We start from the raw sequence: 25,908 nt of genomic DNA, 5'->3' as shown, positions 1-25,908 counted from the left end.
GCATGGAGAGCTGACAGCCATTACTGCCAGTCAAATTCTGGCATTAAGTCAATGGGTCTGTATCAAAACTGCAAGCCAAATGCTTGCCCCATGGCTGCAGTGTATTAGCCCCATTATAAGCGGATGCTCAGCAGGGAATAATACAAAAACAAGCTTTCTGGGTGTGGAAGGATTGGATCACCTGAATGCTTGATAAAGGCTGCCTAGCCACACTCTGAAAGTCTGTCTGTGGATCAATTTTCAGAGCTTTGGCTAGTGTCAACCTAACCCAATTGCTTCAACAAAGCTTGTTAAAAGCTGCTCTTGGCCTATATGTGAGCAATGCCTTAGTAAAAAGTTTTGCCTGATAAGTAAAGGGTGGATGTGGGGGTGGGAGCAGCAGGACTAGATTGTTTCTTATTTACTTCTTTGCAGAAAATGTATTTAGTTATTACCATAGCATTTGTCCAAATTTCAGCATAAAAAAAAAAAAAAAAATACGGGTGACAGAACTTTCACAAACTGAAATACCGCTCAACCACGATTTGTATTGCCTTTATATTTACGCTATTGTTCCAAAGCAATATTTATTTTTTTTTGCATTTGTTGGTGTTATAAGCATGCTTGTTTTAAGTTTTGGTAATTTTTCAAATATTGCTCTTATTGTGCTTAAACAATCTGCATAGGAGTTAGAAGCACAAAGAGTTTTGATAATTCTGAACAATTACACTTCGACAATGTGCAGATTTTTTTTTTCTCTTTTCTTTTTTTTTGTCTAACAAAACTACACAGATCAATCATTACTCCAGTCACACGTTTAGGGTGGAAAATGTTAGTTACGCTTCACTCACACACTTGCCCATGACGTCCTTTCAAAGCACGAAAATGTAAAATACTAGTCTAAGTAACAGCAACAATACTACAGGGCTGCTAATGGCAGAAGCCAAAAGAGTTTATAATAACCTTATCACTGTGCATGACAAAAGAATAACAGTGAATGGATTACATACAGTGGCACAATATTTAAAAAATATTGCAATAAATGAATGACTAAATAATAAGCAAACACAAAATTGCTGCATCGAGTGTAAACAAATGGACTCGGCTGTGGGCAGCAGTATTGGAACCAATATACAAAAAGTGGAGCTAAAATTTGAAGGGTTCACCAGAAGAACCAATTAGGTTTCTTGCATATGACAAGAGAAAGATCAAAATGACCAAACTTTTCTCCTTATTTTCAAAAAGGCTTCTCACCTAGCACACAACTTGGCTTTAACTAAAAACATTCCTCAAACCATATTCTATAATCATGTACAAGACTACTTAAAGAAGCATGGGTGTCTATATTGAAAAATTTGACAACCACCTACATGTTGTATCAGGATTTTACAAGAAAAAATAGCAGTGTTTGGTGCAGTGAGGAATGCCTGTTACTACTAATTCTCAAAAACAAAAATAAAAATAACTTGGTCTAGGACGATCAACTATTCTACCACTGCCAACAAACTCCAAGGCTTAGGGTCCACACACACTGGTTTAAAAAAAAAAAAAACCAAAACACTGCTTCTAGAGGAGTTTAGCATTTTGTTATCCCATGTGTCCATGCACATTAGGTTTAGAGGCATATTTTAAAGTTGAGCGTTTAGAGGGAAACAAAAAAAAAAAAAAAAAAAAAAAAACCCCTTCCAGTTTTCGTTTGATAGGAGTATTCTGCCAGAAAAAAAAAAAAAAAAAAAAACACAACGCCTGTACAAAAATGCACTAAACGGTTTTACTTCAGCCAAAAAAAGTACTGGCTTTTTTATAAGCCCAGTGTGCATGACCCTAAAACTGTTCAGCGTTACCTAGATGAGCTTCAGAAATCCATTGTTCTCGAATAGATTTCCGAGACCGGCCCACAATGCAAAGCCAACACTGGAAGGCAATAGCTCTGTAGGGCTGTAGCACTCAAAGAAGGCGTTGCCAAGTGTTGAACATCTGGGATCTGTTTGGCAGCGCTGCAAAAACAACTAATCAGCAGGATGTAGGTTTCAAGCACGACATCCCTTCCCATCAACAATGGATAGAAGGAAAGTTTAGATAATCTCCACTTTCACCTCAATTTCAGTAGCTCAATAGCCCTACCTTAGCTATCGGAACAGCAAAAAAACAGTCTTTGTGCCACCACCCTTCTAGTAATATTCACGGTGCTGCATTTCAGCAAGGAATTCACTATACAGAAAAGGGGCTTCCCAAGGGGAACCAATGCCTAAATTGTAAAAAACCCTTGGCTAATACCATTAGCAGAAAACTATTTTATCTTCCATTAGTGGGCGCAAAGTATCATAGGATAGAAAAAACACAGTATTTAAGTCTCTAAACACTACTACTAGTTAGTCTACTTTAATTAGCTTTTTCTCTTTTTTTTTTTTTTTAATTTTTTCAAATAAAGAATGGGCAAGTGTCATTCATGCTACTCTCCTGCATTCAGAAAGGCACAGATTGATTACAGTGTTACATATTTATGTTCTCGTTCTTCGAGACTACAGCCAAAGACTCCAGAAGCCTAAGGTGCCTGAATGGCAGAAGTAGCTGTAGGTTCTACTCTGTTCAGATGGCAATTCTGGCTACAGCTAAGAAAAGAAAAATTAAAACTTATAAAAAGGAGTATGCCAATAAGATGCACACAGCAGTGATTTTACAAACACAAGCACATCCATTCATATGACAACAAAATCTATTCTACCTATACTAGGTGAAGTTTAACAGCTTGCCAGAGGAGAAAAAAAAAAAGGAAATGAATGTTTGACGAGATCGCTAATCTCAAATGCAAAACGAGAGAGAGAGAGAAAAAAAATGAGAGGAAAAATTCAACAAAAAACACACCGAAGAAGTGGCAACTAAAGATGTTCAAAGACCCTAGGGGGAACAGACAATCGGGATTTTGTCTTAACACACTAATCTTTCACAGCTACAGCTAAAGATATAGATCAAAGCTGAGTGCGAGAGAAAAGTTCCTCTCTGGAAATATCAGCCCACTCATGTCCTCCATCAGAAGCAGTGTCAGAACTGGAGCTGTCACTTGAATAAATCTTCTTCCTGAAGCTACTGCTTTTTATTCCACCAGTGAATCCAATGGCAACTTTGGCATTGTTACATGCAGACATCTGCAAGACAAAAAAAAAATTACATTTTACATAAATATACTTTAAAAATGAATGGCAAGCAATGACATGTTGGCAAGAGACAGGTGTGGCACAAACAAGCAAAGTCAGAGCCACTGAACCGCATACTTTTCTTTGGTCGGTGACTCCAATGTGTGAAGCCATTGGATGGTCCAAGTAACCAACATTTTCAATAGGAGAGCTCAGTAAATGCATGCAGCATGTTGCTCTAAGCACAGATTTAAAGAAAACTTGTGTAAAGTGAAAAACATGGCCTGTCATTGCTAACACACGCAAAATGCTAAGTACCTGGCAGTTATACAATTCTTTTGATGTAACACTCTGAAATATATATGAAACAGGTGATGCCGTTATATACAATTAGCCCACCTTCTACCTTTATAAAGGGTAACAAGTTTTGATGAGGGGAGAAAAAAAAAAAAATTCCCCTCTGGGTGATCTGTGTTCATTGCAGTGACTTAAACTTTGTTGCAGATTCCGAACTTTTGTTATTCTGAAGAAATAGCAGTTTGTCTGTCTATGTTCATAGTAAATCTGTATGGGAGTGGTTTTATCATTATTAGCTGCTGGCCCTGCAGGGTCTGTATACCTTTACATAGGAATTTCCTGTGGGGGTATCTCAAAATTTATTTTTTGTTGGAGAGATGGCTAAATTCTGGCTCGTACCTTCGTGCCTACTTTTTAAATCAGTAATCCAATCACTCAAGCATGAAATTACATGCCCGGGGGGATTCTGTACATCTCTGTACAGAATACATCCAGGTTGCCATATTGCATTTTACAGAAAATTACAGCACTGCAGACAGGAAAGGTCATTTTTAATAACATTCAAATACAATATGACTTGTTTGTGTCACAATTGTACAGGTGCATCTACTAAAATTAGAAGATCAAGAAGTTAAATTAAATTACAGTAATTATATAAAATATGGGTTTCACTTTAACTGAGATGCGTTCCACAGAGTGATATTTCAAGAATTTCTTTCTTACAGCTAGTAAAATCCCAAAATTCAGTATCTCAGAAAATATTGATTACATAAGACCAATAAAAAAAGGATTTTCAATACAGAAATGTTGGCTTACTGAAAAGTCTGTCCATGTACAGTATAGTATGCACTCAATACTTGGTCTGGGCTCCTTTTGCATGAATTACTGCATCAATGTGGTGTGGCATAGAGGTGATCAGCCTTTGGCACTGCTGAGGTGTTATGGAAGCCCAGGTTGCTTTGATAGCAGCCTTCATCTCGTCTGCATTGTTGGGTCTGGTGGGTCTCATCTTCTCAGTACCTCACAGATTCTCTATGGGGTTTAGGTCAGGCGAGTTTGCTGGCCAATAAAGCACAGTGATAACATGATCATTAAACCAGGTATTGGTACTTTTGTCAGTGTGGGCAGGTGGCAAGTCCTGCCGGAAAATGAAATCAGCCTCTCCATAAAGCTGGTCAGCAGAGGAAAGCATGAAGTAGCTCTAGATTTTCCTGGTAGAGGGTTGTGCTGACTTTGGACTTTGTTTTATAAAGTGGAACAACAGAAGATGACCTGGATAATTTTACAGCAGGACTAGGCACCTGCCCACACTGCCAAAAGTACAAAAACCTGGTTTAAAGTGGAGTTCCGGCCACAAAAAATTATTTTCAATGAAAATACCCCCGGGACAGTCAGGGCTAGTACATTCCACAATGGATAGCCTCTGATCTGTCCCGGTTCGCACTTGCCTGCAAGAAGAAATACTCACTTTTAAAATTTCTTCTCCAGCGTTGCCATCTCTGTTGTGGGCAGCTGACGCCAGCGCGATCCTCTTCTGCGTCCTCTTACGTGTCCTCTTCTCCCAGAATGCTCCTGCACCGTCCCCTCTCGTCACTTCCGGTGCGGAGCCGCATTCCTCCACAGATTCTGGGCATGCCCAGAAGCTGTTTAGCAGGGAATGCGGCATCGCACCGTAAGTGACGAGCGGGGCCAGTGGCGTCGCATTGATTCCTGGGAGCGATGACGTTCAGCTCCCAAGAATCGCAAACCGGAAGTGATGGCGCGGGTCGCGGCCGCCGAGGGAGGAAATGGAAGAAAATGGAGTATATTTTTCTAGAATAACAAGTAAAAAAAAAAAATCGTAACTATCCATTTCCTTTTCAGGTGAGGAAAAGCAAGCGGATGGCCACAAAATCGATTAGGTCGATTTTGTGGCCGGAACTCCGCTTTAATGATCATGGTATCACTGCTTGATTAGCCAGCAAAATCGTCTGACTTAAACCTTAAACAATCTGTGGGGTATTGTCAAGAGGAAGATGAGACACACCAGGCCCAACAACACAGAAGAGCTGAAAGCCACTATCAAAGCAACCTTAGCTTCCACAACACCTTAGCAGTGCCACAGGCTGATCGCGCCTCTACGCCATGCTGCATTGATGCAGTAATTCATGCAGAAGAAGCCCCGACCAAGTATTAAGTGCATACATGTGGCATGGACATGCTTTTCAGTAAGCCAACATTTCGGTTTTAAAAAAAACGTTTTTTTAATGGTCTAATGTAATATTCAAATTCTGAGATACTGAATTTTGGGTTTTCACTAGCTGCAAGCTATAATCACCAAAATTAAAAAAAGATTTGCTTGAAATATATCACTCTGTATGTAACACATCTATATAAAATAACGGAATTTTTGTAAAATCTTACCTGTAAAATTCCTTTCTCTGAGTCCTCCGACAGTCGCCGCCTCTTCATATTCGTCACATATGGGGTATTAGACTTTGCTCCGAAGGAGTAGCTAGGCAACAGAATATGTTAACAATAAAGCTTTAACATATCCCACCCTCAAGGGGTGGTCCCCTCAGTCAATACCCTCCTACTTCCTGCAACCATATCTCAGTTTTAGTGGAATAGCAGTAGAGTATACATTCAAACCCCAAAAGAGGGGCGGGGGCGGCGACTGTCGGAGGACTCAGAGAAAGGAATTTTACAGGTAAGATTTTACAAAAATTCCGTTTTCTCTTACGTCCTCCGACAGTCGCCGCCTCTTCATATTCGTCACATATGGGGACGTCCCAAAGCAGTGCAAACATGAGGGGTGGGAAACGCATCCGCGCCGAAAGGCAACGCAGTCTCCACATCAAAGAAAGGAACCTTACCAAAGGAAGGAAACCAGCTGGGCAACAGCAAAAATAAGTGCTCAACAGGAGCAACAACCCAGGAAAAGACAAAAAACCAGGGGATACAAAACTTATCCCAACAGCCAGGAGTCCCCAACAAGGGACCCTAGGGAACAGCCGCACTAAGAACCTTGCGGCCAAAGGAAGCATCCGCCGATGCCTGAACATCTACTTTGTAGAATTTTGTGAAAGTGTGTACGGTCGACCAAGTCGCCGCCTTACACACCTGGGCTACAGAAGCCCCATGACGACAGGCCCAAGACGTACTCAGAGATCTAGTAGAGTGCGCCTTCACAGGCACAGGGGGAACCTTCCCCTGCAAGGCATAGGCCTGTTCAATGGTCTGCCTGATCCATTTGGCAATGGTAGAGGCGGAAGCCGCCATGCCCTTCCGAGGACCCTCTGGAAGAACAAACAAGGAGTCCGTCTTTCGAAAAGACTCAGTCGATTTAAGGTAAACCCTAATCGCCCGAACAACATCCAGAGAATGCAATCTCACCTCCTTTGGATGTTTAGGCTTCGTGCACAACGAAGGCAAAACAATATCCTCGTTAAGATGGAATTCCGAAACTCGTTTCGGCAGAAAAGAAGGATTAGGTCGCAAGACCACCTTATCCAAATGAATAACCAGGTACGGAGACTTGCAGGACAAAGCCGCCAGTTCCGACACTCTGCGAGCCGAAGTGATCGCCACCAAAAAGGCGACCTTTTTGGACAACATAGACAACGAGATCTCCCTGATCTGTTCAAAAGGAGCACGTTGTAACACAGATAGGACTAGATTCAAGTCCCAAGGGGGCAAAGGATCCCTCCTAGGAGGAACCAGATGCCGCACACCCTGAATAAAAGTGCCAACCAAGGAGTTGGAAGCCACGGGACGTTGAAACAGAACGGCCAGCACAGACACCTGACCCTTTATCGTAGCCAGCGCCAAACGCTGATCGACACCCGTCTGAAGGAAAGACAGCACACGGGAAACAGAGTACGTGCGGGGTGAAAACCCCCTGGACTCACACCAGGCAAAATAGGCCTTCCAAGTACGGTAATAAACCTTTCCCGAGGAAGACTTCCTCGCGTTGATCAAGGTATGAACAACCTCTGGAGAGAGACCCTTCTCCTTCAGGACCTCGGTCTCAACAGCCAGGCCGTCAAAGCCAGCGACTGTAAAGCAGGATGGTAAAATCGGTCCTTGAGACAGTAGATCGTCCCGAAGAGGCAGACGCCAGGGGGCGTCGACCGCCAGATTCACGAGGTCTGCGTACCAGGACCGGCGAGGCCAGTCCGGTGCCACAAGAATCACCGTGCTGCGTTCCAAGTGTAACCTGCGAAGGAACCTGGACAGCAACTGAATCGGTGGAAACGCGTACATCAGCCTGTACTGATGCCACGGGGCCACTAACGCGTCCGACGCGTCTGCCCGAGGGTCGCGCGTCCTTGCCACGAACCTCTTCACCTTGTAGTTGAGGCGAGACGCGAACAGGTCCACATCTGGAAGACCCCACTTCGCGCACAACATCTGGAAGACAGCCGGATGGAGAGACCATTCCCCCTGATCCAGGGTCTGGCGACTCAGATAGTCCGCCTGCCAGTTCTCCACTCCCGGAATGTGAACCGCCGTTATCGCCGGGACATGAGTCTCGGCCCAAGACAGAATGTCGGCCACTTCTCGAGCCGCTCGGGCACTCCTGGTGCCCCCTTGGTGGTTGATGTAGGCCACCGCCGTGGCATTGTCCGTCTGCACCCGAACCGGGCAGCCCTGCAGCCGGTCCGTCCAGCGATGAAGACAGAGCCTTATCGCACGCAATTCCAGAATGTTGATCGGGAGGGAAGACTCCCCCTCCGACCAGGTCCCCTGGGCGGACAGAACGCCCAGAACACCACCCCAGCCCGACAGGCTGGCATCCGTGGTGATTATCGTCCACGAGATCGGACGAAACGACTTGCCCCCGGACACCAACGGGGACTTGAGCCACCACAGAAGGTTTTCCCTGGTTCGATGACTCAACGAGATCTGAAGATCCAGAGATTGAGGTCGCCCGTCCCACTTGGACAAGATCTCCGCCTGGAGACCCCGCGTGTGAAACTGCGCGAAAGGAATCGCCTCGAAAGCCGAGACCATCAATCCCAGACATCTCATACACGTCCGCAGAGACGAGTTCGGAACGTCCCTGAGGGACCTGACTTCCTCCTGAAGAGTCCTGAGTTTGTCTTCCGGCAGGAAGACCTTCGCCTGTACCGAGTCCAGTATCATTCCCAGATAGGGAAGACGAACCGACGGACTCAGTGTCGACTTTGCAACATTTATCGTCCAACCGAACTCCTGCAGAGTTTGCATCGTGACAGACAGGTCCTTCTCCAGACCCTGACTGGTCGCAGACCGAATCAGAATGTCGTCCAGATACCCCAGGACAGAAATGCCCTGGGCCCTCAATAATGCCAGAACCGGTGCAAGCACCTTGGTGAAGACCCGCGGAGCCGAGGCGAGCCCAAAGGGCAACGCCACGAACTGGTAGTGATCCTCCGCAATGGCAAATCGAAGGTATCTCTGATGACCCTCGAATATGGGGATGTGAAGATACGCATCCTTCAAATCGATGGAGGCCATGAATTCCCCCGGAACCAGGGCAGCCACCACCGAGCGCAGGGATTCCATGCGGAACTTGCGAACCCGCACAGAGCGGTTCAGAGCTTTCAAGTCCAGAATCGGACGAACCTTGCCCTCCTTTCTGGGCACGGTGAACAGATTGGAATAAAACCCCCGAAATCTGTCCCGATGAGGCACCGGAACCACCACTCCCTGAGCCCTCAGGTCCCGCACCGCCAGGTGCAGATCCCGCAGGCGCTCTGGAGACAGTTGTAGATTTGAGGGAAAAAATCTGCTCTCTGGCCGAGAGAGAAACTCGATCTTGTAACCAGATCGAACGATTTCCAGAACCCATCTGTCCCGCACACGGGCCAACCAGGGCTGAAGAAAACCGAGCAAGCGTCCCCCCACCCCAAAACTGGGTGAGGGCGCCCCTTCAGGCCGAACTGTTATGGGCCGCAGGTCCGGATTGGCCGGACTTCTGTTTCCCAGACCAGGGTTTCTTCTGAGAGCCCTGGCCTTTGAACGGTTTGCCCTTGTAGTGCGGCCGAAAGGCACGAAAGGACCCCTGAGGGGGCCGAAAATTCGCATGCTTCTTCCCAGAAGCCCCCTTAGCCTTGGGGAAATGGGGCAAGAGAGTGCTCTTACCCCCGGTGATCCCCTTAATCAACACATCCAGGGACTCCCCAAAAAGGCGAGACCCATCATAAGGCAGATCGGCTAAGGTTTTACGTGAAGATTGGTCCACCGACCAACATTTCAACCAAACCAGGCGGCGAGACAACACCGCCACGCTGTGCACACGTGCAGCCAACGGAATCAGGTCCAGGTCCGCATCACACAGATACATGACACCCTGGTGGATCTGATCCACCATGTCCAGGGTCGCCGCCGAGGCCGAATCGGCCACTAGGACGCGCCTAAGCATCTGCGTCCAACTTGCGATCGCCTGGGCCGCCATGAGAGAAGCAAATAGAGCCTTAAGCATAGAACCCGTAACAGAATAAGTATGACGGGCAAGAGACTCCAGTCTCCTATCCGTGGCATCACGGAAAACAGGGGATCCCTCTGCAGGAATCGCAGTGGCTTTGTTCAAAACCGCAATTGCATGATCCACTGGTGGAGGCACACACCACCGTTCATCAGTGGCAGGGGAGAAAGGATAACGCAGCTTGAATTTACTTGGTACCGCAAAAGGTTTGCGCAGATCGCGCCATTGATCCTTTACAGCGCGCTGAAAATCAGCATTGCAGGGAAAAACCTGCGGCGTCCTGCGTTTTCTCTGCGTCCCATAAGCCGCCAAGGCAGCGGGGGGACACACTTCGTCCTGCAAACGTAGCGTCTGCTTAATGGAAGCAATCAACTCATCCATGATTGCAAGCTCTTCAGGCGAGCCAGGGGGAGAATTATCAACCCCCTCAACCTCAGCCTCTACCTCAGCCCCCACTAGATCAAGAGAGGAGCGGGACCCCGATAGGGGGGTCCCTGCCAGAACAGCCCCATCACCTTCACCCTCAGAATCGGAGGACAGAGTAACTCTGGGCCGTTTAGTAGATTGAGCAGCCACCAGCATTTGCACCTGGGCAGCAAGGCCAGCCACAATAGTGGCTAAATCCCCCCCTGGGGGGGAAACAGCGGTCCCCTGGCTTTCCACCAATACTGTGGGAAACTTGCCCTCCTGAGAATCCATTGCCCCTGTACGCCAGACAACCAAGGGTTAACTGCCCCCTTTCAGCAAGCGCGGTAAGCGCAGCCCACCGCACACACTCAGGCACAATGAGACCCCCACAGGGAATATACAGACTGAATACAGGCAATGGACAACAGGAATAGAAGGATAAAGCCTGAGGAGACCCCGCTGCTGCTGCTGCCTCGACCGGTGTTCCAGGAAAAAGGAAGTGATGCTGCCAGGGCGCTCTATGTAAGCCTATGGAGGCTACAAGAAAATGGCCGCCGTGCATGTAAACCATGCGGCCGGAGCGGGCGCCGGTAAAATGGCGTCGTTTGGCGCCGAAACCGCCGCTCCACAGTGCATAAAAACACACACAATTTCATCCCATTATATGGATACATGTTAGATCGCCGCAGCGATCGCTGTATATGCCCCAACATGCCATTAAAAACATGCCCCACAGCACACAGCTTCCCACACTGCCCAGCCTGACACACACAGTGTCATACAGCTCCCCCCCCCCCCTTGCAGCCCACAGCATGCAGCCGATAGGGAGACAAGCAGTGTGATTTAAAGGCAGGTTACACAGTCCCAGACTGAGACCCCCCCCAGACAGACAGGTCCCCACATAGACACACTTACCTCATATGGCGTGGGGAACCCGCACAGGCGAACAAGCCGCTGCACATGAGGCAGGGAGAGTCGCAATTCAAGACGCACACAATGGCGGTTAAGAAACCGCACAGCGTCCGGTGAGGTAGCCACCTCACCAAACATCCCTGCACCGAACAGGGATGGGTCGTTCACCGTGCCAGGAGCGTTACCTGGCTGAACGCTCGATGGCAGACTGGGAAGCCACTGACCCACGACCTGCGATCAGGGGGATCAGCCCGAGACCCAGTCCGCATGATCCTCTTCGTCCGAAGAACTAACTAATGCTGACAAAAACAACAGCTAAGTAAAGGTAGAGAAAAAACTCAAATAAAATATTAAAAAGAAGAAAGAGTCTGGGACAAAAAGTCCCAGCACAGAGAGAGCCAGCCACTCCTGACAAGCTAGACATTAAAACTGAGATATGGTTGCAGGAAGTAGGAGGGTATTGACTGAGGGGACCACCCCTTGAGGGTGGGATATGTTAAAGCTTTATTGTTAACATATTCTGTTGCCTAGCTACTCCTTCGGAGCAAAGTCTAATACCCCATATGTGACGAATATGAAGAGGCGGCGACTGTCGGAGGACGTAAGAGAAATATGAGTTTCACTTTTTGAACTGAATTACTGAAATAAATTAACTTTTTGATATTCTAAATGTATGACATGCACGTGTGTGTGTGTGTGTGTAATATTATATATATATATATATATATATATATATATATATATATATATATATTTTTTTTTGTGGAAAGTGGAGTTACCCATAAATCTCTGCAAACCTACGTGAATAACTCATGTCCTCTAGATTTTAGGTAGTTGCAGTCAGAAGAGAAATTCCTACGGGTAAATTTAAAGAAGGTCTAAACTCCGTTTATTTTGGCGTCCTTAAAAACGTATTTAATAGGGAGGCAGTAAAGGTGGAAAAATGTACAATGTGTAAAAAAAAAAAAAATGCATCTGTCACTTGGATACCGCAGGTAGTCATTTACTCTGCCTCCATTAGCAAGCCCTCAGTAACAGTGAATAAAAGCGGAATGCAGAGCTTCTATGGGTCCACTTGACAGCTTAACTACTTTACTTTAACACTGCTCACGTTGCTGCTACTGCAGCAATGTGGCAGCCCTGGGTCTGGCGACGTAGACCTACGTCGCCAGATACCTCCCTCTCTCAGCGGCGCCAGAGGCTCGCTTCTGCTGTGTTTAGACACAGCAGGAGTCGGGACAGGGAAGGAGAGGCAGTGATCACCATGCCTCTCTTCCCTGATCGTCGGGGAAAGACTGAGGAAATCCGCCCGCTTCCTCTCTGTGACAGGCAGGGACAGATCACAGGATTCAGCATAGCTGAACCTGAGATCTGTGTGTGTCACACAATCCCCTCCCCCCACACACGTCAGTAAGCATGAGGCACACATTTAACCCCTTGATCACCAACAGTGTTAAACCCTTCCCTGCCAGTGTCATTATTACAGTAACAGTGCATATTTAAAGCACTGATTACTGTAGCAATGTCACTGGTCCCCCCAAAAGTGTCAAAAATGTCAGTTAGGGGTCCGATCTGTACGCCGCAATGTCGCAGTCCTGAGAAAAAAATAAAAATCGCCACCATTACTAGTAAAAAAAAAAAAAACAAAAAAAAAAACACAACGCGATAACTATTGCGCAAACCAATCAAAATACGCTTAATGTAATTTGTTTTACCAAAAATATGTAGCAGAAAACAAATTGGCCTACAATGTTAAATTTTGATTTGTAAATTTTTTTGAGAAATGTTATATCAGAATGTGAAAAATATTGTTTTTTCCCCCCAAATTTGTCGCTCTTTCAAAAATTAAAAATGGCACCGGTGATCAAATACCACCAAAAGAAAGCTCTATTTGTGGGGTAAAGAATGGCATAAATTTAATTTGGGTACAGATTCGCACGACCGCGCAATTGTCCGTTAAAGTAACGCAGTGCCGAAATGCAAAATATGGCCTGGTCAGGAATGGGGTAAAATCTTCCGGTCTTAAAGAGGTTAAAAATACGCTCATTGAGAATTTTTTTTGTCAAAAGACATGTAGCTAATTACATTTTGGCCTAAATATATGACAAAAATTGAATATATTGGATATTTTTTAACTGTCCAAGTAGAACATTTTTATTAATATTGCAAAAAATGAAAAGTGCAGAGGTGATCAAATACCACCAAAAGAAAGCTCGGTTTGTGGGGAAAAAAAGGGAAGCAAATTTTGTTTGGGTACAGCATTGCATGACCGCGCAATTGTCAGTTAAAGTCGCGCAGTGCCAAGTTGAAAAAAGTGGCCTGGTCATTAAGCAGGAAAATCCTCTGGTCCTAAAAGTAGTTAAATTTACATGACCAAGAATGAGAGCATAGTACAACCAGATGTTTGCAAAGTAAAAGTAAAAGTGTGAACCTAAAGTTAAGAAAAAAAAGTTGATGGGAAAACATAGTATTCTATAGTCTAAAAACCACATTACCTACTTTCTCAATCTCCAGAGGCAGCCATCCAGCGCAAGGGATATCTTTCCCACTTGTGTTCTCTCCGTGACCTTCTTCATTACCATTTGCGTAGAAAGCTGTGTCAAAACCAAAGTCAAACCATAAGATTAAAAAACATAGCTTAACTACCTGGTTTTTTTATTACCAATATTGTTACAAAGACATGCATATGTTAGGGTTTTAAAAAGATAATATAGCAAATAAAATCACAATCATTTAATTCAAAACATTATGAAGATCAATAGCAAAGACAAATAGGTATCCTCAGATGCCTGCAGACTAAAAATACTTTGGCTGATTGTTTAACTGCCTGCGACCACAAAATCCCCTGTATGCAAATATAGGACTTTTCTTCAAACAGTCAATGGCCGGCCTGCCGTCGGATACTATTTGTTACTGAACCCTGCCAATCATACTGAACCAAAAGCTTTATATGAGAGGCAGCAGGATATAAGCTATTGCCATCACTACTTCACAAAAATGTTGAATGTGAATATTTACTATACTAGCATTGTTCTAGGTAGCAACAATCATTTTCTTACAGTCACAGCAGGGTCCAGAGATCAATGGAGAGTACAGTGCTTTCTGCCACCAGCACTGTTTTTCCTTTGCAGCGTTTACTCCCTGAAGATTGATGCTTAAAGGAGGATACTGAAAAAGAAAAAAAAAAAAAAAGCTTTACAACAGAGCATCTATAAGTGCATGTTTTAAAACATCAGAACATTATTGGCTGTAACAAGAACATGACCTGAAGATACCCAAAGAAAAAAAAATTTGATTTTTGGCTTATCATAAAACCAATTTCTCGGATATTGATGGACACAGCTCCTGATCTTCTTAATCATTGGGTTATACTGTGCCCTACAGGAGTAGGACACTAGGCAGAAAAAAAAAAAAAAATCTGCCTATGCCGATGGGCAGTCCCAGGGTGTATACTTCCTCTCTGCTATAGGTACTCAGTTTTGTTACAAGCAGTGTCAGAAGAACTGCAAGTCCACAGAGGGGTGGGTGCTGTGTCCGTCAATGAACATCAGAGAAATTGATTTTACAGTAAGTAGAAAATCCCATTTTCTCTTTCGTTCATTGACGGGAAAAGCTCCTGATCTTAACCATTGGGACGTCCCAAAGCAGTGTAACATGAGGGGTGGGTAAACCAGGTAAACAGGAGCTCAACCAAAACTGGAGCTCCCCTGAAAAAAAAAAAAAAAAAACAATACACCCTCAATGAGGACCAGGTCCTCTCAACAGCAGCCTGCAAAAAACCTTGCAGCCAAAAAAAAAAAAAAAAAAAGCATCTGCAGATGGCCACGCATCCACTTTATAGAAATCTCTGAAAGTGTGCACCGATGACCAGATGGCTGCCTTGCAAACCTGCGTCACGGATGCTTGATGACAGAAGGCCCAGAAGGCACTAAGCACCTGAGTAGAGTGCGCCTTGACAGGGGAAGGGGGAACCTGATCCCTGATGGAATATAGGCCTGAACCACCATCTGTCTGATCCATGTGGAAATGGTCGTAAAGGAAATGGACAACCCTTTCCGAGGCCCATCCATGAGCACAAATAGCGAGTCTGGCTCCCTAAAACATGTCATAGCTGCCAGATACACCCTATTGCCCGGTCCACATCCAAGGCATGCAAAGCAATTTCCTTCGGATGTGGTGGCCTAGGACACAGGGAAAAGCAACACAATGTCTTCAATGAAAATCAGAAATGACCCGAGGAAGGAACGACAGACAGGAGTGAAGAACCACCTTATCACTGTGAACCACCAGTAAGGTGAATGACAGAATAATGCCGCCAATTTCGACACCCTGCGCACTGAGGGGAAAGCCACCAAAAAGGCCACCTTCTGGGACAGCGCAAGCAGGGGAATCCCCTGAAGATTCTCAAAAAGAGACTTCCGGAGAACAAAGCACCAAACTGAGGTCCCAAGTCGGCAACAGGGACTGCACTGGAGGGGTCAAGTGTAACTCCCTGATGAAAAGTATGCACCAGGAAGTATGTTGCCAAGGGCCATTGAAAGAAGACCGCCAAGGCTGACACCTGACACTTTATAGTACTCAAAGGTCAGTTTCTGCTCAACCCCCATTTGAAGGAAGGTCAAGATCTGAGCCACCGAAAAAGAGTGAAGATGAACCCCAAGAGACTCTCATCACACAATGTACGCCTTCCACATATGATAGAAGATCTTCCTAGAAGTAGATTTCTTAGCTTTTAACAGCGTTGGAATCACTGACTCAGGGAAACCTCTATCCATCAGCACTTGGCGTGCAACAGCCAAGCCATCAAAGCCAGCGACTGTAAAACAGGATGGAAGATCAATCATTGGCACAGCAGATCCACCCTGAGAGGAAGTTTCCAAGGAACGTCAGCGACAAGCCGCACGTGAACAGCGTACCAAGCCCGGGGCCACTAAATGCCTTCTGCCTCGATCCTGGTGAGAATCAGACGATACTGAACCCACGGTGCCATCTGTGGCGTCCGCCAGAGGATCCCGTGACCCAAGCCTCTGCAACTTTCTGTTGAGCCGGGAGGCCAACAAATCTACTTTGGGGATGCCCCACAACTGATGAAATCCCTGCAGATGAAGGGACCACTACCCTTGGTCCAACGCCTGCCGATGGAGGTAATCTTCCTGCCAGCTTTCCACCCCGGGAATTTGTACGGCGGGGAGAGGGCTGGAACTAACCATTCTGCCCACCTTAGAATGCCGGCCACCTCCAGAGACGCTAGGACACTTCTTGTGCCTCCCTAGTGAGCGACATATGCCACAACCATGGCATTGTCTGATTGAATGCGCACTGGACATCCCTGAAGATGATCCGTTCAATGTTCCAGGTCTGATCGCTCAGAGTTCAAAGACATTGATCAGTAGTTTGGGACTCTTCCAGTGTCCAGATCTCCTGAGCAGAATTTTAGCAGAGAACGCCTCCCCAGCCGGATAGGCTTGCATCTGTGGTGACAACTGTCTAATACAAGGGGAGGAAGGATCGGCCCAGCTGAAGCATGAAGCCACCATATCAAGGACGCTCTCGTTCCCCAGAGACTGAATTCTTGTCCCATTTGGCCAGAACCTCCCTGCAGAGAGATTGTCCAAATTTGTGGACGGAGCAAGAATAGACTTCTGAAAATTCAGAATCCAGCCAAAACTCCCTCAAGCTCAGGGATTTCAAGGTTTTCCACCAGAGCAGTAGGAGAATCCGCTCACAGAAGGAGGTAGTCCAAGTAATCCAGTACCGCAATCCCCCCATTGGCACAACAATGCTAGCACTGGGGCCAACACTTTCGTAAAGACCAGAGGAGCAGAGGAGACCAAAGGATAACGCCACAAACTGATAATGCTCCTCTCCCACAGCAAAGCGGAGGAAGCGCTGCAGACCAACATATATTGGAATGTGAAGGCAAGCCCCTTGATGTGGATGCAGGCAAAAAAATCCCCCCTGATGCAGGGCAGCCACCACTGTGCAAATGGACTCAATTCTGATTTTCTGCACCTGCACAAAGCAGTTCAGCACCTTGAGGACCAGAATTGGACGCACCTTGCCTTCCTTCCTGGGGACTGTAAACAGGTTTGAGTAAAACCCCTGAAAATGTTCCGAAGGAACCAGGACCCATCAGCATTTAAAGTTAAAGGTCTTGCACCGCCCCAAAAATAGCCTGTACGCGGACCAGGGACAGTCGCGCGTTGGACGAAAGAACCTTACCGTAGGGTAAGAACGAAACTCGATCTTGTAGCCAGACCAAATGACCTTGTGGACCCACTTGTTCTTGTACCAGGGGAGTCCACGGGTTCAGGAACCAGTGAAGACGCCCCCCCACACCAGAGGGCCTTATCCACGGGTCTGGAGAAGCACACACTTGACTTGCCAGACCAAGTTTGCTTGGATCCTCCAGAGGAGACCCAGAAAGGCTGCGATCCCTTGTCAGTTGACCCTGAGGGACGAAACAACCTATGAGCCGAGGAGAGGGGTCCACATCTACGAGGGTCCTTGCCCTCAGTAGCCTGTGGAAGAAAGGTACTCCCCCTGTGAGACCTGTAATGTCATCATCCAGGATAGCACCAAACAGGCCATCTCCTTGAAAGAAAAGATTGGTCAATGCCTTTTTGGAAGTCTGGTGCACAGACCAGCATTTGAGCCAAAATACATGCCGAAGGACCACTGCCGAAACCGAGCCGAGCCACTAGGAGAGCTGCATCCAGAGAGGCATCACAGAAACTGCAGCCTCTTGACCAGTTGGTCCCCCAGCTCAGCAAAGCGAGGGGTGAGCTATTGCCCCCTCCAGATCACAGCACAAAAGCCTAGCCCATTCGGTCAGAGTCTGCGACACCAGGGCAATGGTGATATTGGCCTCAGTGCCGAACCAGCCACGTGGGCCACTGCCTCTGCCTTCCTGACACCCGGGTCCTTAAAGGCCAGGGACTCTAACCGGAATCAAGGTTGCCTTGTTTATTCTGGAAACCGGAGGGTCCACCAGCGGAACAGTCCACTGCTTAAGAAGGGACTTCTCATAGGGGTAGCGCCTGGCAAATCGCTTAGGGACCCCAAGGGGAGGCTTTGGTCGTTCCCAATCTTTAGTGACAATTCTGTCAAAATAGGAGGGGAAAGGGAACACCTTTTCCACTCTGGATGGCTTATGAGTGCCAAAGGGAACCATCCTCACTATCTGAGGATTCAGAGCGCGTGGTCGTAGACCCAGCATGGTGACCCACGGCAGCGGCCGAACCAGATTCAGGGTCTGATGAGACGTTCACCCAGGACACCAGGACCGCTGTCAGTGCTATCGATGGATGGTTGGGACTTGGAGGGCCCAGCAGCCTCAGAAAGGGGATCAGGTGGGAAGCTGTGCTTCAAAGACTTCATGAGTCGCCAGGGGGACCCCCCAAAAAAGTTAAAAATAAAACTGTTAAGAGAGGACCCCACCACACTCACCACCCAGCAAAAACTAGGCACCACAGCTACCAGGAGAATCTACACTGCACAAATGGTGATCAGGAAATGAAAAGATCCAGGAGGCAGCACCAGGGGATGAGGAGGTGCTCCCACAGCCGAAATCGCCACTCAGAGGGCTCCGCTGTCATGGCCGTTGCCATTTTCAATGACAAACCACCGACAAATGAGAGCCAGACTATACGAACATGGCCACCGTGCATTAAGGACACAGGCTACAAGCAAATGACGGCTTCACGAGGCTCCCAGGAGGGATCCCAAGGCCTCAGAAAATGGCACAGGCCGGAAAGGGGGTGGGGCCCTGGCAGGAGCTCCCACCAGTTACAGCCCCCGCACCCCCCCCCCCCCCCCAAGCACAGCATCAGGGGGACGGGCGACGACATTTACTTACCATACCAGGAACCAGGCTGGCACCGCTCCAGACAATCTCCTCTCCATCTAAATAGGGGGGCTGTCGGCCAGAAGGAGTGTGGTGACTCAGGCAGAGACCCAGGCGTATGGGACCTCATGAGGCGTTTAATTCTCAAACCAGCCCACCGTCTGGTAGGCCTGTCGCATCCCACCTAGCGTGGAGCTGGGGTCTGCGCACGCTCGCTGGCAAGACTGGGGTGACCACTGGATCTAGATTATCCAGCCCCTCACCCAGTCTGGCAGTTGATTGTAGATCTCGCAGGAAAAACATTGGAAAATTTGCCAGGTCCAGAGATCCAAGCAAGGATGTATGTCCTTACTCGTGACTAGGCAGAAAAAAAAAAAAAAAACTGAGTACCTATAGAAGAGAGGGAGTATACCCCCTGGGACTGCCCATAGTCATAGCCAGTCTTTCTGCCTAGTGTCCTACTCTTGTAGGGGGCATTATAGCCCAATGGTTAGATCAGGAGCTGTGTTCGTCAAACAAAAGAGAAAAATGGATTTTTGTAAAATATTACCGTAAAATCCTTTTCTCTTAAGCTCATTGACAGACGTAGTCCTCGTTGATTAATAACAACTCGGGTTATACTGCCCTCTACAGGAGTAGGACTAGACAGGAAAGAAAACGTTCTGGCCACACCCTAGGGGCAGTCCCAGAGGGTATATATCCTCTCACTTCCTGCTACAGCAAATCAGTTATGTCACAAAGCAGTGTTTAGAGAATTTAACCCAACCCAACTCAAAAACAGAGGGGCGGGTACTACGTCTGTCAATGAGCTTAAGAGAAAAGGATTTTACGGTAAGATTTTACAAAAATCCATTTTTCTCTGTCGCTCATTGACAGACGTAGTCCTCGTTGATTAATAACAACTCGGGACGTCCCAAAGCAGTACCACAAATGAGGGGTGGGATAACAGAAATCAAAATCCAGAAGGCCCAACCGGAGCCAACCAGAAGCATCAAGGACTCAAAAAGATGAGACCCATGTGAAAAACCCAACAAACCCTTGAGGTAGACCAACAGTCTCCTCAGATTGCGGCCTGCAGAACCTTGCGGCTAAAAGAGGCATCTGACGATGCCATCACATCAACTTTATAAAATGATGTAAAGGTCTGAACCGACGATCAAGTCATCGCCTTGAAAACCTGGATCGCTGACGCCTGATGGCGGAAGACCCAGGAAACACTAGGCGCCCGAGTAGAGTGCGCCTTAACAGGGAACGGAGGATTCCGACCCTTAATAGAATAAGCCTGTACCACCGTCTGACTGGTCCATCTAGATATGGTCGCGGCAGACACAGGCAACCCCCTTCTAGGGCTATCCGTGATCACAAAAAGTGAGTCCGTCTTATGAAACAAGTTCGCAGTAGTCAAGTGTACCCTGATTGCATTACACTCCTTGGATGGGGTTCAGACAAACTCCCAAGGATGGCTAGTCTTAGGACACGGGGAAGGTAACACAATATTTTTATTCAGATGAAAACTCTGAAAACCACTTTAGGAAGGAAGGATGGATTCGGAAGAAGAACCACCTTATCCCTATGAACCACCAGATATGGGGAACTACAAGATAATGCGGCCAGTTCTGACACCCTGCGTGCAGAAGTAATGGCCACCAAGAAGGCCACCTTCTGGGATAATGTAAGCAAGGGAATCTCCCTAATATCTTCAAAGAGAAGTTTCTGAAGAACCGACCACACTAAATTAAGATCCCAGGCGGTAAGGGTGCACGCACTGGCGGAGCCAGATGTCGCACCCCCTGGATGAAATTCCGCACCAAGGAATGATTAGCCAAAGGTTTCTGAAAGAAGATTGCCAACGCTGAAACCTGACCCTTGATGGTGCTCAAGGACAGTTTCTGCTCAACCCCTTATTGCAGACAGACCAAGATTCGGGTCACCGAATAGGTATGTGGGGGAAATCCAAGAGATTCACACCACGCAATATAAGACTTCCATGTGCTGGAAGTCGCTTTCCTAACTTTAACTAGAGGTAGGAATAACTGAAGCTGACACTCCCTTGTCCTTCAGTACCTGGGTCTCAATGGCCAGGCCATTAAGCCAGCGATTGTAAAGCAAGATGGAAGATCGAGACCGCAAATCCTCCCTGAGAGAAGTCTCCAAGGAGCATCCGCGACTAGCCTCACCAAGTCGGCGTACCAGGCTCGACGAGGTCAGTCCGGAATTTCCAGAATAACTGGAATTCCCTCCATCTCTATCCTGCGAAGAAGTTCCCGCAGTAACTTGAGAGGATGGAAGGCATGCCGTAGCCGATACTGCCCCCACGGGGCGATCAGCGTTTCTGCTGCGCCCGCTAGAGGATCGCGGGTGCGAGCTACAAAACTCCGCACCTTCCTGTTGAGCCAAGGTGCCAACAGATCCACATCCGGGGTGCCCCAATGAAGGGACAGCTAGTGAAAAACCTCTGGATGAAGAGGCCATACCCCTTGATCCAGAATCTGACGGCTGAAATAATCTGCCTGCCGATTTCCCACCCCCGGAGTGAACACTGCGGGGAGATCCGGAACAAACCGTTCCGTCCAACGAAAGATGCTAGTCGTTTTGATGGCCACCAGGACACTCCAAGTGCCCCTTTCTTCACATAAGTCACGACCGTGGCATTGTGCGATTGGATCCGAATCGGGCTGCTCTAGAGCTGCTCGGTCCAGTAAATCAGACAAAACCTGATCGCTCTCAGTTCCGATACCCTTATTGGTAACCTGGATACTATCGGAAGGAATGACTTCCCCCCTGGTTGAGCATCGGAGACTCCCTGGTCCGCTCGCTCAACCGGATCCGATTGTCCAGGGAATCGGAATTCTGATTCCATTAGAAAAGAATCTCCTTCAGGAGAATTCGGGTATGAGACTGGGTATACGGTACTGCCTCTAAGAAGGCCACCATCAGTCCCAGCCAATTGACGGACAGCAACATCCGAATCGTTGACTGAACCTTCTGGAGTTTCTCCACAAGGAGAAACTCTCTTGCCCAGGATGTATCCAACATTAGGCCCAGATAGTTCAGTCTCCTGGTGGGAACCAGGGATGATCTTTGGGAAAGCGAAGAAAACGCTGATGTCCTGCAATGATGGGGATATAAAGATAGGCATCCTAAATGTCTATGGACGCCAGGAAATCCCCCTGATGCAGGGAGGCCACCACTGTTCAGATGGACTCCATCTTTCCCCAAGTCCAGAAATTGGACGCACCTTGCCCTCTTTCCTGGGCATTGTGAACAGGTTCGAATAGAACCCCCTGAAACCGTTAAATGTTAGAAGGGAAGAATCGCACCGGTGGAAGTGATCGAAAAGTCGATCCTGTATCCTGACCGTATGACCTCGGTCACCTCGCGAACCCCTTAGTCCGGGGTTCTGGCAAGCCATGGATCCGGAAACCGGTGAAGCCATCCCCCCACCCCTGAGATGGGTAGGGGCGCATCAGGCTGTATTCTTCAGGCTTGGCTGAGCCGGACTTTTTGTTTAGCCGACCAGCGCCCTTTGAAAACCCTCTGAAGGGGGTTTGGAGGGTTTCGCCTTATCGCCCGCCCTCGCGGAACGAACAAACTCTTTAGGAGCAGAAAAGGAAGGTCCTCGTTAGTTACGAGGTCCTTCTATCCTAACAGTCTGTGGCAAGACTGTGCTCTTGCCCCTAGTGAGATCCTTTATAATCTCAACCAAACTAAATGGCAACCACTGGCCTAAGGGTTGACCCTATCAGGGAAAAAATGACGCGGGATTCCGCTTCCACTTTTTTGATCCACCGGATCCCTAAAGGACGCAGCGTCCTCCAACGGGATAACGGTGGCTTTATTTGGAAATTGGTGAGTCCACTACAGGTGGTACCGTCTATCCTTTTAAAGAGGGATTCCTCAAACGGATAGCGCCTAGCCATGCGTTTGGAAATAGCAGGGGTTCGTTTCAAAACGACCCCATTTGGGTAAAGGAAAATCCTTCGCCCTTTTTGGTAGGCTAACAAGTACCAAAAAGGAATCTCAGTCTCAGCTACCTCTGCCGGTGTAACCTCAAGACTAAAGGTTTCCCGGACGGACACAACTAGTGCATTCCACCACTCTTGTGCTATGGCGGAGGCAGAAACGTTCTCCTCACTGCTGAGGAGACATTACCTGAGACAACAGCCCCATAAGAGGGACCTGCAGCTCCGAATCCGTATCTGAAGTATCAGATAAAAAATAGGGGTAGGCGGGGGTCGCTTCTTGACCCCCGTCCCTGACAGGCCACCTCCACCCAGGATACCAAAGACTCCAAAACTGCCGAAAATGCATTAAAACAAGTGGGGTACTGGAGGGTCCTGCGGCCACCTTGAGGGGATCAGGTGGGGATACATATGCGGCAGGGTCAATGATTATACAAGACATTTGCCAGCGACAAAAAAAAAAAAAAAAAATGACAAAGTAAAAAACTTTTTTTTTTCTTCTTTTTTTTTGTAATCCCACAGCGCAACAGCGCCCCTCAGTGTTACCTGCCTTTTTGGACCCCACAGAGAGAGAGAGACCCCAAGGCTCATCCCTGATGCACAGAAGTTTTCTATCAGCCTGCTCAGTGCTGTCCTGTTACAGACAGGAAGTCTTTGGCCCTTTTTCCTGGGTAAAGAAGGCGGCTCCGCCCCTTAACACGCCTTGAGGCGCCTCCCCCTGGCTCCACGAGGTGTTTGGTCACCTCAAACATGGCCGCCCCCATGCTGGAGACACGGGGCTACGCCAATATGGCGGCCTCGTGTGATCTGCAAGACAATGGCGGCGGCCAATTAGGATAGCGGCGGCTAGCAGCGGCCTGCGGGATGCTGTATTCGGCCTAGCGGCCTGCGGGAGTGCATCGGCCCCACAAACTTCACCCTGGATGGTGATAAGCATGGCCGACGGTACAGGACCCTGGCGGGCCGCATGCGGTCCGTGGGTCGTCGGGAGATGCCACAACACAGTGCTGTGCAGCCCGTGGAAGCTGGAGGAATGGCGATCTGGACTGCAGTACTCAGGCATAGGCATCAGCCTGTGTACCTCTGACAGGTAGGATACCTCTTACTTCAATAGTAACGCCCCTTTTAGTGCTGCCACTGACTTCAGTCATCCTTACAGACTTACAATGACTTTAGATCGTCAGCTCCCAAACCAAGCCTCCTGGTTATTTTTCACAAAAATCACACTCAAATTGGGGGATCTGTGACTTATTATAGGATAGAGGGGAGATCCATCCTACCCTCCCAGAGAGGGGCCAGCGTCCACCACAAACCCGACAGGGGGAGAGGGGGGAACATACTACTCACCATACCGGAACCAGGCGGGCGCCAACTCCTGACAGAACCCCTCTCCACCGGGGTGGGGGGGCTGTCGACCAATATGGATGCCGTGACTCTGTTGGTCATTGGCGTCCAGGCGAGACGTTTAACTCGCAGGGTCAGTCCCTGTCCAGTGGGACTATGTCGCGGCCGACCCAGCGCGGAGCTATGGCCTGCACGCGCTCGTAGGCTGAACTGGGGTGACCACTGGATCTCAACATCCAGCCCGTCGCCCAGTTCCAGCTTACTTGCTTGAAGATCTCACAGGAAACTGGAGAAAAGAGCTGTCTAAAAAATCTTTCTAAGAAAAAAATCCTAGCAAGGAATCTAGGTCCTTACTCCTAACTAGACAGAAAAAAAACTGATTTGCTGTAGCAGGAAGTGAGAGGATATACCCTCTGGGACTGCCCCTAGGGTGTGGCCAGAACGTTTTCTTTCCTGTCTAGTCCTACTCCTGTAGAGGGCAGTATAACCCGAGTTATTAATCAACGAGGACTACGTCTGTCAATGAGCGACATAGAAACTTACATTTTAGGACTTAACATAAAACACACTCAAACTAACCTGTACTCCATTTTAACTGCTAAAAACAAAGGAATGGTCATTTTATTTGCCAAAAGAGCTACCCTGCGCTAATGCTTTCCGATTTAGTTTTACTTCGTTATTTTCCATTTATTTTTCCATTGTTAATGGGGTTTGTCTTTCAATGACTTCATGGCTAAGCCCCAACAACGGACACCTTATATGGAGGGGGGGGGGGGGTGGAAGTCAGAAATAGTAATAGAAGCATTAAAAAAAAAAAAAAAAAAAACACACGGAATTTTTGTAAAATCTTAACGTGAAATTCCTTTCTCTGAGTCCTCAGACAGTTCGCCACCCATTCACACAGTCTTCACTAATGGGTATTGCTTCCTCTCCACAGGAGTTTCTAGTCATAAGACTTGTAAAAGAACAATTTATCTACATAGTCACACCCATGGGGGCTGTCCTAGTCCAATACCCCCCTGAAATAGCCATCCCAACTCAGTTTGGTCAACGCAACCGCCAGAAAAGCAACGCAGTACCCACATCAGAGAAAGGAACCTTACATGCACAGAAAGGTAACCTTCTGGGTAACAAAAAAGGGCTCAACATGAGCAACCCAGGAAAACAAATAACCCAAGGGGAAAAACAACCCCAACAGCTAGGGACTCGTACAAAACCAGGGTTCCCTATGGCACTGCCGCACAGAACATTGCGGCCAAAGGAGGCATCGCCCGACGCCAGAACATCAATTTTATAGAATTTGGAAAAGGTCTACACCGACGACCAAGTCGCAGCCTTGCACACCTGGGCCACGAGGCCCGATGCCGGAAAGGCCCAGGACGCACTCACCGACCTGGTAGACTGCGCCTTGACCAGGAATGGAGGAATCCGTTCCCGCAACGAATAGGCCTGGACAATGGTCCGTCTGATCCATTTGGCAATGGTTGCCACAGACGCACCCTTCCGAGGACCCTCAGGAAGTACAAAGAGAGAATCCGACTTCCGAAAGGATTCCGTTGATGACAGGTAAACCCT

The 25,908-nt window shown here is 47.7% G+C and overlaps 1 protein-coding gene across 2 annotated transcripts in view; it reads right to left on the bottom strand.

The window, feature by feature from the left end:
- Positions 1-2,840: 2,840 nt before the first annotated feature.
- Positions 2,841-25,908, bottom strand: part of KIAA0232 — a 71,895-nt gene continuing 48,827 nt past the window's right edge. Inside the window, exons 7-9 of one of the 2 annotated variants that reach the window (XM_082243435.1) lie at positions 14,241-14,349; positions 13,681-13,775; positions 2,841-3,125 (exon numbers count right to left, since the gene is read on the bottom strand). In XM_082243435.1, the coding sequence (XP_082099561.1) occupies positions 2,949-3,125; positions 13,681-13,775; positions 14,241-14,349 (381 nt within the window). In that variant the 3' untranslated portion in view covers positions 2,841-2,948. Of the gene's footprint in view, positions 3,126-13,676; positions 13,776-14,240; positions 14,350-25,908 lie in introns of both variants that reach the window. The other variant, XM_082243434.1, reaches the window with a different exon arrangement.

The sequence above is a fragment of the Pelophylax lessonae genome (assembly GCF_965119305.1).
Source record: "Pelophylax lessonae genome assembly, chromosome: 1".
In the NCBI taxonomy this organism is placed as follows: Eukaryota; Metazoa; Chordata; class Amphibia; order Anura; family Ranidae; genus Pelophylax; species Pelophylax lessonae.
Note: the sequence above shows the minus strand (reverse complement) of the source record. Positions and strands in the feature narration are given on the sequence as shown.